Source organism: Prionailurus viverrinus, chromosome B3 (genome assembly GCF_022837055.1).
Source record: "Prionailurus viverrinus isolate Anna chromosome B3, UM_Priviv_1.0, whole genome shotgun sequence".
NCBI classification, from domain to species: domain Eukaryota; kingdom Metazoa; phylum Chordata; class Mammalia; order Carnivora; family Felidae; genus Prionailurus; species Prionailurus viverrinus.
In genome coordinates, this window is record NC_062566.1 from 110,385,388 (window position 1) to 110,399,237 (window position 13,850).

The window sequence follows — 13,850 nt, forward strand, 5'->3', positions numbered from 1 at the left end:
AAATAAATACTTAAAAAAAATCAAACTTATCAAGAAGGCAACTTGAAAATGGATTTATATCCATCATTACTAAAAAGAACCATGTTCAAAGTGACTACTGTGGACACATTTTTAACCACTTCAGCCCTAAATACCAAGTCTCTATAAATCAAACTTAGACCTTCACATGGCTGTATCATCATGTGTCAAACCAAGATTTCTATAAGCAAACAATTTAATCTGCATTATTCTCATTAAAAAAATTACTTTGAATAAAAGTCTTTATAAGATTCCTGGGCCATAGAGGCACCTGGGTGGCTCAGTTGGTTAAGCATCCAACTTGTGGTCTTGGCTCAGGTCATGATCTCACAGTTCGTGGGTTTGAGCCCCACAATGGGCTCTGTGCTGGGAGTGTGGAGCCTTCTTGGGATTCTTTCTCTCTCTCCCTCCCTCTCTACTCTTCCCCTGCTTGTGATCTCTCTCTCAAAAATAAATAAAGATTAAAAAAAAAAAAAAAGATTCCTGGCTGATAAAATGAATTTAAATTATAAATTTTAAAACGTATTTTTTTAGTGATCTCTACACCCAATGTGGGGCTCAAACTCACAACCCCAGGATAAGAGTCACATGTTCCAATGACTGAGCCAGCCAGGCGCCCCATGAATAAAAAAATATTTAAAAAATATTATCTCCGTGTCATCTTTTTGAAATTTGTTTTGGTATAGGTTTCATAATATGAATTCCAATACACAAATATAGCTTATTACAAAATGAATACACGCATATCAGATATAAAGCTCAGAAACTGCTGGAGTATGGAACCAAAAGTTCAGAGTTCCCAGCCCCAAACTATGGTGGCCTCTTAAAGATCTGCGAAGTGGCCACCAGAGGGTGCTGTGGGAGCAAAGTGGAGGACCTGGGGTCAACTCAGAATCCCAAGACACTCCCTCCACGCTGCTATCTCCCTACCTTTTTGGATTTAACAGCCCACAAACCAGGTGGGGTTTCCAGTTCCCCAGAGCAACCTCAGGCAGGCTTAGCGTCAGGGGGATTCCCCAGGGGCCAACATACCAGTGGAAACCAGAACCCCAATCAGTTCTTATTTCTCTACAGACTAGGAGGGAGGGCAGGTAACAGCAAAGGGTCAGAAGCCCAAGATGCGGCCCATGATTAAGCCCCCATTGCCAGGGGTCAGGGAGTTCTCCAGGCTGAGTCCAGGAAAGAAGATGTGATGGCAAGGGCAGGGGAGTGGAGGGGGCTCAGGGACTAATGGAACAGAGCAGAAGACCCACCTTCCACAGAGATGTCCTGGATGGCGAAGCGGAGGATGATGGTCCAGATCATGCCCAGGGTCATTTTCACGTTCCCATCCACGATTTCTACAGAAATGGCATCAGGACATGTTAGGATGGCTCTTGGCAGGGACAGAGTTAAAATTCCCGGAGTGCCCACATCCATGGGTGTACCATGTAGTAAATCAAGGACCACACAGCTCCACTTCTAGGGAAAAGTGGGTATGGGTTTTTAAAGTACAACCAGGTACCACAGGTAACAGGAGAGAAATCTATTTGGAGGTGACCCTGAGCACAAGGCAGGTGTGATCAATTCCAATGGGGTACATTTGGGAAGGCAAGAGAGAAGGGGGTGTCTTCACCAGCCTGACAGAGAAAAGGGAGATGTTTCTAAATCATTGCAAATGTTCTGGCAATTCTATGAGCCAGGGAAGTCTGGGCGATCACAGCTCTCAAAATAGCCACCCACACCCAAAAAGCCAGTGTCCACATCAGAAGATAATCAACCCAGCAAACACAGATCCCTAACCCTCACCTGCTTCCAGACCAGGAGACAGTAACCCGGCCCCATGGCAAGGTACTCTCAGCTAAGAGTTTGGCATCCAAAGAATATCTTTTTTTTTTTTTTTTTTTCCAACCTGAAAAGCTAACTGTAGGACAAACCTACCAGAACCATGAGAAGGAGTAAGTTCCAGGAACTCCCGATATCCTGAGCCCGTGTCCACTAGGGTCTGCTTCCCACAAACCCCTTAAACAAGAGTAGATTCCATTAAGGAGATGACATTCTAAGATTCTAACATCTTACCCCCTCCAAAGTGAGGGCAAAACTGCATGTTGCCACATGACCAAGAAGGTACAGAGCAGTGTTGCTGCTTCCTGGCGGGGGGCGGGGGGTGGGGGGTAACTCTGTGGAGCCTGCATGGGGGGTGGGGTCTAGAAGGAACAGTGTCCACGTCGGACAGGGGACAGGATGTAACCCTTCCTGCTAACGACGGCTTTAAATGCCCTTCCCAGAGCCCCAGATACCCGCGGGACACAGACCCGAGTCGGAGGACCTGGGTTAGAGACAGACAACTGAGTAGCATACGACCATCTTCTTTAACAGGTAAGAGAGCCAGCCAGCTCTTTGCAGAGCATGCTGGGGGGAAGTAGAGGCAGTGAATCAGTCAGGAGTCAGTTCATAAAGATTTGGTTTTTTAAAAATGCCTTTTCACTAGTGACTTCCGATGGTTTAATATCTGTAACTTTTAAAGAGTTTATACAGGGAGAGCACCTGGGTGGCTCAGTCGGTTGAACGTCCGACTTTGGGTCAGGTCATGATCTCCCGGTTTGTGAGTTCGAGCCCCACATTGGGCTCTGTGCTGACAGCACGGAGCCCACTTTGGAGCCTCTGTCTCCCTCTCTCTCTGCCCATCCCCTGCTTGCGCTATCTCAAAAATAAATAAAACATTACAAATAAATTTAAAATTTTTTTTTAAATTTAAAAAATAAAAGAGTTTATATAAATTGATAAGGAAAAAAATCTAAATTCACAATAGGCAAAAAACATGAATAAATACTTCACAAAATATGAAATATAACCAATTTATAACCATGTTCCTTCTCCCTGTAATTAAAGAGATAACATTTTCCCAGCTACTAAATTAGCAAAGTTAAAAAACAAGGAACACACACCATGATGGTAACAAGGCTACCACACTGTGGCTAGAAGTATAAACTGGTTGAAAAAAACACTTTCTGGGAAATAATTTGGCAACAGGATCAAGCACCTTGAAGTTGTTCGACTTTTTCACGGTGAAATCCACCTTTAGGAATCTGTCCCTAGCCAATGATCTGAAATGCAGAGTAAGGTTACTGCATAAAGGAGTTTGTCGTAGGGTCATTTATCATGGCCCCAAGTTGGAAACTTCAAGAATATACCAAGTTCGAGGTGTGACTGAGTAAATCCCCAGCCCCTGGCACCCCCATGCTCAGAACCTCCATAGCTTCCCACCTTACTTGGAGTCAAAGCCAGTGGCCAGTGAGGCGCTCACAGTCCCCCCATCTCCTCCAGTCACATGGCCCCCATGTGACTTGTCCCTCACCTCCCTCCCATCTCCACTGCATCTTCTCCTAGAAACCTCCCACCTTACTCCCTGCTGGGTTTTTCCCCTTCTGACGCATGTATGTGTGTATTTTCTCTGTTCCCCTTCCAGAACATAAGCTCCAAGGGGGGAACAAGTTTTCTGTTTTGCATCGCTGCTTAGAGCCCAGCACGGTGCCTGGCACAGAGAAAGCCCTCCATCAACATTTGCTGAATGAATGAATGAGTGAATGAATGAATGAGTACTGGAGGTCACTACACACATGTGGGTGAATGGGTGGCGGTCACCCAGGCCTGGGGCCGGGAGAACATAACCGCACTCAAGCTCCTCCAGGGCAGGACCCAGGTCTGGGACAGAGCACAGCTGGGCTCAACAATTAACACAGCCACTAAATATTACATTCATGACTTTTTAATGACTTGGAGAAATCTTTGTAATATGGAAAGTGGAAAAAGCAAGTATGAAATTTCAGGGACGGTGTTTCAAATACAGGGGGCATTTTTTTAAAGCCTAGAAGAGGCTCCAGTGGTAACAGGGCCACGTGACCTTCCCATCGGAGGAGAGGCCGCTACATGGGTTCCCGCCTCTGCCCCAACCGTGAAGGCCAAACACCCGTGCCTCCTGCTGGCCCAGAGCTCAGCACCCTCCCAGCACTAAGGGAGACAAGCTCAGGGAGACAGAGTGCCTTCTTTCTTGGGTTTTGCCTGCTTACTCCTCTCTCCCTCCTTCCTCTAGAAACCCCCAGGGAGTTTTGCTCCCTGAATTCTCATACCAGATCCTTCGGGAAAGAGGAGAGCCAAGTACAGGCAAAAAGGGGGGGGGGTGTTAACACCCCATGCACCACCCCAGCCTCAGGGCCCACTGGCTCCCTGTCCCACCCCCAGAGAACAGCCCTCCCCAGAGGAGCCCCAGAACAAACCCTTTTCCCAGGCATCTGTATGTTTGGAGCAGAGACACCCCATCTCACCAGCAGGGGGCTACCACGCATGCTGGGTCCAAAAGGAGGGTCCCAAGGCCACCACTGGGCCCTGTGGACAAAACCACAATGACAGACTACAATGTGTGCCACGGGTGTGGGAAGAAGCGGCATGTTTCTGAATTTCTGGTCTACGGCCAGCCAAGGAGCTGCTCGCATCCTGCATTTACCCCCTGCCCCCACTCCAGGGATGCGGTCGCCTGCACACGATTCAGAGGGCAGAATGAAGACGTTCCACCTGGCAGAAACTAGACCTGGATGTCACCACCTCCCAGACCGATGCTTTAGTTACTGCACCCACTACCCCCTCCACCCTGAGGACACGTGAGAAATCATCAAGAGCACCGCCAGGCTCTTGGCCCCCAAAGCCATCAAGCTTTCCCTGCCCAAAGATCTTAACATAAATCCTTCCGGGTCCTCTCACCTGCTTAAATCCCAACCACTCACCTAGGACAAGCCTCAACTCTATGAAGTCTGGGCACTAAACCAAGTCTGGTAAAGGAAACCGTGAGGACCTATCCTAATCCCTCCGGGATGTACGGAAGTTCCCTGCCTTCGGCCTCCATCTGAACACCTTCAGGGACAGGGGCCATATGCCCCCTGCCGGAGAGCACCCATTCCATTCCCGTGGGTTCTGCCCATCATGCAGAATCAGCCTGCCCAGGGGGGCTCCCGGGCCTGGTTCTGCCCTTCAGGGCTTGACCGGAGTCTAGTCCTTGCACCACATGATAGTTCTTGAAAGGTCTTGCCCACGCCAGGCCTGCTCCCCTCGGCCCAGAATGGCTCCTCAGGGCAACCAGCAACACCTCCCCCCACCCCAGCCCAGCCCCCAGGAGAGCTCATTCCGGGTGATCCCCTCCACCGCGTTTTGTTATATAGTCTACAGCGGTAAACTTCATTTCATTAAAATAAACAAAGCCCACATGTGGCCTCGTCCAGTGTCCTGGCACAGCAGGGCAGCCATCACAGCATGATCTCAGTGCTCACCGTGAAACGGGAGAGAGGATTTCAAAGCGGAAGGCTCAGCCTGAAGCCCTGACTCCTGCAGGCAGAGAGAAGGTAAGGATGATCTCATTTTAAAGGACCCTTTAAAAATCTTTAGAGGAGGGGCGCCTGGGTGGCTCAGTCAGTTAAGTGTCCAACTTCCAGCCTAGGTCATGATCTCATGGTTCACAGGTTCGAGCCCAGCATCTTGTTCCAGATGGCTGATGGCATGGAGCCTACTTGAAATTCTCTCTCTCCCTCTCTCTGCCCCTCCCCTGCTTGGGTGTGCTCTCTCTCAAATAAATAAACTTTAAAAAATAATAATAAAAATATTTAGAGGAGTGAGCCCATGTGAAAAAAAATTGGAAACTGTGGCCAGCTTGGTTAACAGACTTCTGGGAAGGCCAGAGGTGCTGGGTGGAGTTTGAGCCAGTGTCTGTCTTTGCTCTTCACCCCCTGCTGGGGGGAGCACAGCCAACCTGGCCTGCCACTTGGTCGCTGATGGGACAGTCCTATCCTTGGCCCCCGCATGGGACTCCAACGGTGTCCGGAGTGACAGGAAGAAGTTCAGACCTCAGCTCTGGAGCCCGAACCCCTGGTTTCAAAACCCTAGCAACGTTTGTAAGCTTCTGTTGCCTTGACTGTAAAATGTGGCCAGTGATACCCACCCTACAGGCCTGCCCTCAGGTCAAAGGGGATATCCCATGCAAAGCATCCTGTCCAACCAGGAAAAGAGTCAGAACCAAGTGCTATTCCCTCCCATCTGCCCTGTCCCTCCTCCCCTTTGGACTTCAGAGTTTAAAAAAAACAAAACAAAACATTTTTTTGTTGTTGTTAGATAGCTATTAAATTTTTCTTTCTAAAAATCTGGATGTCTGGCTTCTTTTAAAACACTGAAAGATGTGGCGATGCTGGAACCCACATTCCCAGAGAGCAACAAATGATTAGAGATGCATGGCAGGTGCCCCGCTTAGAAGGACGTGCTCTCCCAGTTCTCCACAATCCCCACCCATCCCTACGGTCATCCCTGACCCACCTTCTCCATCCTTCACTTCCCGGCCCCAGGGGACATGTGTGGTTGCTCCAGACCAGCTGAGTGCCATTTTCTTTGGTTTCCCAGCCCTGCTTGGTTGAAACTTTTTCTGCCACGTCTTTGTTCCTCCCTAACAGACCAACCTACTCTTTTCTTTTCTTCTTGTTAAAAAGCAGAGAATACGTCCCCACTCAGAAAACCAAGTACCCTGCCGTGTGCAAGTCCTTTGAACATTTACTGAGTACATACTATGTGCATCACACTGTGAGGAGCCGGCGCCACACGGATGTGGAAGATGCAGTCTTGGCTCCACAGCTGAAGGTGTGCCGGGCCACACGAGGCCCTACCCATGACCGCTCAAGCATTAGCTTGAGTCCCCAGTAAGGCAGGGGATGGCAATATTTTTCTGTAAAAGGCCTGACAGGAAATAGTTTCAGTTTTGCAGGCCATATGGTCTCTGTCGCAACTATTCTGCCAATTGTAGCGGGAAAGCAGACACAGATAATATGCAAACAGACAGGTGTGGCTGCGTTCCAGTATTTACAAAAACCCGTGTCAGCCGCATTTGACATCATGGGCTACACTTTGCCAACACCGTGCTAACATTTGTGTTTGATGTAGCAATATTCAATCCCTCAATTTCTAGAAAAGAAGGGCGCCAGGGGCTTTAAATTCATCAACCAGAAGAGAGATCTGCTCCTGTGATTTACTGGAGCAAGTCCCCCACCCTCTTTAAGAAAAGGCTGCTCTCCAGGGGCATCTCTCTGGGGTCATGCAGACCGGGTCTGAGTTCTGGTTTTGCCATTTACTGCCCTTGGGACCTTAAGTAAGTTATTTCATCTCATCAGGGCATCCGTTTCCTTCTCATCAAGTGAGGATAACTGGGGCCACCAGAGAGGGTTAAATGAGATCACTGGTACACGGGGCTTTGGCACACCCCCTCCACAGCGTATGTGCTCAGCGATCGCAGCCGTGCACACACCTTCAATCGTGAATGAATGGACGGAGACTCTTTCCATCTCTAGATTTCTGGTGCTGCACGGCAGGTGCCCGCTGAGTCCCGGCTGAGTCCTTGGGACACAGTCCTGACACGGCCTGGTTAGGGTGTCCTATTCTAATCACCTCCACCCTCCCCAAATCCTTCAGAGCCGCCCCAGTGCACACAAGAAACTGCACTGCCTCTTCTAAACCATTAAGAACAAGCTAATAACAATTTACACTGAGCTTTAAAGTTGTTTTTTTTTTTTCAAGTGAAGAAAAAAAAGAGTCAAGAAGCTAACAGGCAGAAGAATGCTATTCGGAATGTCCCTGAATGTCCCGGAAGGCTTCTGGACATCAGTCTTCCCGGGACTCTGTGGGGCCTCGGGGCAGCCCTCGCTGTCCAACCCAGTCCGTGTCTGACACTCTCCAGGCAATAGGATTCCCCACCCCGGGCAGCAAAGTGCAGGCAGGCCTTCGGGTGAGGGAAGTAGCATTCCGCTCACACGGGACCCCATGGCACCAGGATTAGGCTAGGCGTGTGGAGGAGGGGCTGGCACTGGGGTGAGGACCAGGGAGCTGGCCCTTGGCTTTCCAGGAGGCAGACCCGGGGGTGGGGGGCACAGAGACTGGATGGAAAGCGTATTTGTTACATGCAGAATCCACAGGTCGACCAGATGGAGGTGCCGGCAGCCTCACTTTCAAATGCCCCCAGCGATGCAGGACCCGGGGAGTCAGGGCAGAAAAGGCCAGGAGAGCAGAGAGCAGACACTCAGGCTCCGAGAGGGGCCAGCCCACCAGCAGGCCTCACTCACCTTCGGCTCCAATGGACACGAGCTTGACTCCCTTGCTGGCGATGAAATCCAGGGCCTTGTTGACGTTGGAGATCTTGTGCACTCTCATTTTGCCTCTCTCCGGCTTGGCCAAGCGCTCCCCTGAATACAGACCGAGAGGGAGGGCAGGAAGGGTGAGATGCTGTTTCCCGGGACCCGGGCTGCTGCTCTCATGACCCCCTCGCCTGGCTGCGAGCGAGGGCCACGCTGGCAGGAAACAACAGAGAGAGCTGACCCTGCCTCTTTTCTGCCACTTCTCAGACCTGAACTGCTTGCCTCCACCCAGCAGATCTGTAGTAAGCCCCCCCCCCTCCCCAATCAGGGACTTGGCTGGGTGCTAGGAATAGAGGGGTGAATGAAACCGTTTCCTGCCTTTGTGCACTTACGGACCAGGAGGAGCTTCAACAGAGAAACACACAAGTATATGCAAATGAGCAAACACCAAGAAGGATAAATACTTAACAAAAGGATGCAGAGGAGCACAGGAGGAGGACAAAGGGCTTAGGGAAGTCAGGGAAGGCCTGTGAGTGGGAGGGCAGCCAGGCCGGGACAGCAGGGAGTGATGTTCAAGGCAGAAAAGGAACAGCACATGCAAAGGCCCTGAATCCCTTCTAGTCTGGAACGTTTGGCCTGGGAAGGTGTGTCGGCACTCTCGAATATTCTGGAAAAGTTCCTGGCGTTTGAATGGAGCTGCCCACAGCCTCCCTCTCTCACTTGAAACCGCTGCCTCCGGCAGGGACATCGTTGGCTTGGCTCCAAGTCAACCCCCACCCTCACTCCACCCCCTCCTCCAACTCAGGTGTCAGGCTCAGAAGCTGTGGGGAAAGGATGGTGCCCCCAACAGCCCACTAAGAGCACTTTCGGCTCAGAACAGAGGCACTCGGGGCCTTCTCGAAACTATTTGAAAAATTCGTATGTCTAACACGCGCGCCCATACCGGGGGAAGGGCACAGAGCAGTAAAGTCTCTAAGAGGCCAGGGGCACCAAAGGGCTGAGAAATACCGTCCTAGAGCCCCAGACTCAGTACGCCTGCACCTGCCACGGTCTCCAGCACAGCCAGCTGCACACCCCTCCGTGCCACACCAAGCACGTGAGCCGCCTGGCTGAGGGAGCTCAAGGGGCTGGGCGGCCACAAGGTCAGAGCAGCGCTTCTGCAGGGGGGGCTCCCGGCCCCCCAGCTTCTAGGGAACAGACTTCCTGCTACAGATGGGATGAGGCAGTTCCCAGGGAAGCACAGCTGGGCTTTTGTGATTAAATCAGGACTTTCCACTCGCGGCCGCTGCTCAGCCTCTCCAGCAAGGTACCCCGCCGTCCTCCCGGGCGGATGACACGCCACATCTTCCCACAGGATGGATGGAAGCGGCACTCCATCCCGCCCCCCGCCCCGAAGGCCCTCCTGCTAAAGACCCAGCCGTTAGGTCCCACCAAGCCCCGGGCTCCCCAGCCAGCTGACGGCTGTGCACACCGGCTGGAACAGGACGGCGGAGGCGGTCAGGCCAGCAGTTCTCGAGCTTCAGACACCCAGCCTTCACCTGCCTCCTGCGTTTCTGATTTAGGAAGTTTGGGGCGTGTTCCGGGAATCTGCAGGCTGACAAGCAGTCCTGTGGACTCTGGTGTGGGTGGTCCAGGGACGCTTCTCAGAGAACCTCTGCAGGCACTTCCTTCCGTCACTCTATCCACCTCAAGACACTCAAGGAAGAAAAGGCAACGTCTCAGTGACTCCATTTCTCCCACTCCATGGGAAGAGACAAGCCCGCTTCACGGACACACACCGGTCCCGTTCAGTGGGGACACACTGGCAGCTACACAGAAAAGCCCAGTTCAGGGCATCCGGTCACCCTACTATTTGCCAAGCATCACCTACATGCCGAGTACAATCTGAAGCACTTGAGACACAAAGATGAGACCATCCCTGTCCCCAACAGCTCAGGATAGAAGGGGGGAAAAAAAACCAAGTGAGCCAAAAATGATCATGCCACGGGGAAACTAACACAGTAGAGGAATTAATGGGGTGTGACAGGAGCCCAAAGGAGGGCGGCCACTCATGTGGTGAAAGCCTTCCTGGAGGGAAACCCCGAGCTGAGTTTTAAAGAATGAAAAAGAACAACACCAGGTTTGTTTAAATGAAGAAATGCTGAAGAGGAGGCAGGGAAGGATGCTCTAAAAGGCAGTTAAAGGAAAACAGTATGGCAGTTCCTACAAAAAGTTAAACATAGAATTACCATATGATCCAGCATTTCTACTTCTAGGTTTATACCCCCAAAGAACTGAAAGCAGGGACTCGAACAGACATCATCCACTCATGTTCACAGCAGCATCTTTCACAATAGCCACAGGGTGGAAGCCGTCCGTCCAAATGTCCCATCAGATGAGTGGATAAGCAAAACGTGGCACGTACATACAGTGGGATATTAGCCTGCCAAAGGAAGGAGATTCCGACACATGGTACAACACGGATGAGCGCAGAAGACGTCACGAGGAAATAAGACAGCCGCAAAAGGACACGTGTCCTGTATGATTCCACTGTTATGAGGTGCTGAGAACAGGCAAACACACCGAGACTAAAAGAACGGTGGCTTCCAGGGGCTCGAGGGAGAAGGGATGGGGGAGTTAGTGTTTAATGGGCTTGGAGTCTCTGCATGGGATGATGGAAAAGTCTAGAGATGGATGGTGGTGATGGCAGCACAACACTGGGAACGTACTGACTACTTCTGGGTACAATTAAAAATGTTCAAAATGTTGGGGGCATGGGTGGCTCAGCTGGTTAAGCTTTCGGCTCAGGTCATGATCTCACAGTTTCGTGAGTTCGAGACCCGCGTCAGGCTCCATGCTGATGGTGCAGAGACTGCTTGGGATTCTTTCTCTCTCCCCCTCTCTCTCTCCCATTCTCTCTACCCCTCCCCCATTCATGCTGTCTCTGTCTCTCTCAAAATAAATACTTTAAAAATGTTCAAAATGCTAAATTTTATGTTATGCAGATTTTACCACACACACACACACACACACAATTCCCCACCCCACCCCCAATGCACAGATTTCACCTGCAAGAGGTTATTTAGAAGTATTGGGGGGGAAAAGTCAGTTGGAGCTTATGCAAAAGCCCAGAGGGTTTCCAGAAAGCATGTCATTGGTGAGGACTGCATGTCTCTTGGGGTGGCAGAGGGTCTGAGGTCTGATACCTTTTTGGGAAGTTAGTTGAAAACAAAACAGGTGCCAGCTCACAAAGGATCCTTCAAGCTATGCTAAGGAATGTGGGCCGCAGGCTTCGAGCCCTGGGGAGGCACTGAAGGGCTCTGAGCAGGGAACAGGGAGACCATATTTGGGCCGTCAGATGGTCCCTCTGGCTACGCTGTGGGTGATGGACTGCAGCGGCGGGGAAGGAGCCAGGTGGGGGTTGCAGGCCTCTGTGGGCCACCTAGGTGAGAGCTGACCCAGGGCCACATTGATACCACGGTAGCAGAGGTTAAAAGGATAACAGAAAGGGGCGCCTGGGTGGCTCAGCTGACCGTCCGACTTCAGCTTAGGTCATGATCTCACGATTCGTGAGTTTGAGCCCCACACTGGGCTTGCTCCTGTCAGCACGGAGCCCGCTTTGGATCTTCTGTTCTCCTCACTCTCTGCCCCTGCCCCGCTCTTTCTCTCAAAAATGAATAAACATTAAAAAAAAAAAAAAAGGATAACAGAATGGACAGAACTCGAACGCCCAGTTGGAGACAGAGGAAGAGCAGTCTTTGATTCCTACATTAGGTTCAGAAGGACAAGATGGAGATGATGAGAGGAAAGAGGTCTGCCGGGGCCAGGGCTGGTCAGCGCAGTTTGGGACATGCTGAGGGGACCCTGGGGGGCATGTGGGTGGAGATGGGGTTTGAGAGAAAAGGCTGGACTGAGACCAGGTCTGGGACTCACTAGGGTCAAGGTAGAAGGTAAAGTGAAGAGAGTAGCTATGATTACCCAGTGTATGAACCAAGGTGAGAATGTTGGAACCACCGACCCCTAAGGCATCGTGGAGGAAAGGTACTCATAAGAAAGTGGAAATGTGCATTCAAAGGGAGCTGCCCCTCCAGATTTCTGGACATCCAAATTCTACACGGGGGGCCAGATAAGCGAGTGGGATCATCTGGATATAGGCAGATGGGTTCTAGTGGAGCTGAGGTTTGGAGATGGTTACATAATGACCCCAAAGTCCAAGCACTCTGGAGGGGGAAGGGACCTCCGAGACCACCCTCCATACTCCCTCGTTTTGCAAATGAGGGTGCTAAGGCAGAAAGGCAGTGACATGTCCAAGGACACATGGATGGCTGGCCGCGGCAGAGCCGGAAGCAAACCCGGTTTCCTCGTCTTAATTCACACAGGTCGCCCCTGACTTCTTTCAAGAGACCCACAGCTCACCACGACCAAAGGCAGAGCAGAAGCAGGTGGCAGACAATGCTCCCAAAGCGGCCGAGCCCAGCAGGCAGCACCCCGTCTCGGCCAGGGCGGCCCACCTCACCTGAGATGACCTCCAGCAGCAGCATGAGCTTTAGTCCGTCCCGGAAGTCCTCCTCGATGTTCTCGATCTGCGTCCCCGCCTTGCGAAGGTGGGAGTTGCACCATGCCGTGAACGTCTGGGCAAAGGAAAGACGAGCAGGCGGTCAGGCTCCCCACAGGTCCCATGGTCTCTGAAGCCCTCACAGGGGCCTCCGGGGGTCCCCAGGACCCACCTGCCTCATGCCCTTTCTAGCTGCTGTGTTGACACCAGTGGGATGGACAAAGCAACACGTCCTTTAACGCCTCCCCAACCAACCTTCTTCCAAAAACACCACCCCGTCCACAGCAGAAGGGCCAGCAACTTACCTCTTGGGGTATAAGGCTTAGTTTCGATCTTCACAGTTACAAGGCAGATTACCCCAGAGGTAACACATTAAGCCTCACTAGTTAATTAGGGCAAAACAGTTCATTAAATCCTTGTCCACTTGGCAGGGACAAGGGAAAGACTTAGTAAGTCTTGTCAGGATCAGAGTTCAGAAGCCCGGGATCAGGATAAAGGAGAAAACGGTGAGCATCCCGATGCCCACGTGTTGTGTATGTTTGGGGTAGGGATGTGGAGCCACCTCAAGCTGCAAGAGCATGAGGAAGAATTCCAGGAAGGGAATCTAAGGAGAGAAAATGAAAGACCGTCTATATTGTAATTTTCTAGCTGGTGGGGACAGAGCAGCAACACTGAAGCCTCTTCTGTAGCAACCAAGCAGTCCTGTGCCAACAGCACCACCTTGTGGCTCAAACAAGGAACAGGGTGACTCAACAAGCAGAGAAAAAAAAAAAAGCGCGTGCTTCAATTTCCCACGCCCGCCTAAAATCTGGGCAGGGGTCTCTCCCCAGCTGCCACATTCCACCGGAAACAGAGAGAGGAACTCTCTTGCTTCAGATCCAATCTACTTTTGGCAACGCCACACTTCTATGCATCAACCAAACGGCACTCAACTACATGGGGGCTCAAGAGCCAACGTCCAGCCCCCCACAGCAGGGCCAGTCAGCATTCTTCCCACCTGCCCTGCGAAGTTGCAACAGTGAGCAGTGTGTTACTCAGCAGCAGCAGCTGCCCCAGAACTACCCTCCTCCTCAGCAAGGTCACCAGACTCATGACCCCCCCTCCCCCACCACTTCCTCTTGCCTCGGAGGAACAGTTAAGTGGCAATGAACTGGCAGAAGGGA

The 13,850-nt window shown here is 51.4% G+C and overlaps 1 protein-coding gene across 4 annotated transcripts in view; it reads right to left on the bottom strand.

The window, feature by feature from the left end:
- Nucleotides 1-13,850, bottom strand: part of ACTN1 (actinin alpha 1) — a 95,609-nt gene that overhangs the window by 32,007 nt on the left and 49,752 nt on the right. For all 4 annotated transcript variants that reach the window (XM_047861178.1, XM_047861176.1, XM_047861175.1 and 1 more), the window contains exons 2-4: nucleotides 12,649-12,763; nucleotides 8,142-8,261; nucleotides 1,272-1,358 (exon numbers count right to left, since the gene is read on the bottom strand). In XM_047861178.1, the coding sequence (XP_047717134.1) occupies nucleotides 1,272-1,358; nucleotides 8,142-8,261; nucleotides 12,649-12,763 (322 nt within the window). The remainder of the gene's footprint in view (nucleotides 1-1,271; nucleotides 1,359-8,141; nucleotides 8,262-12,648; nucleotides 12,764-13,850) is intronic.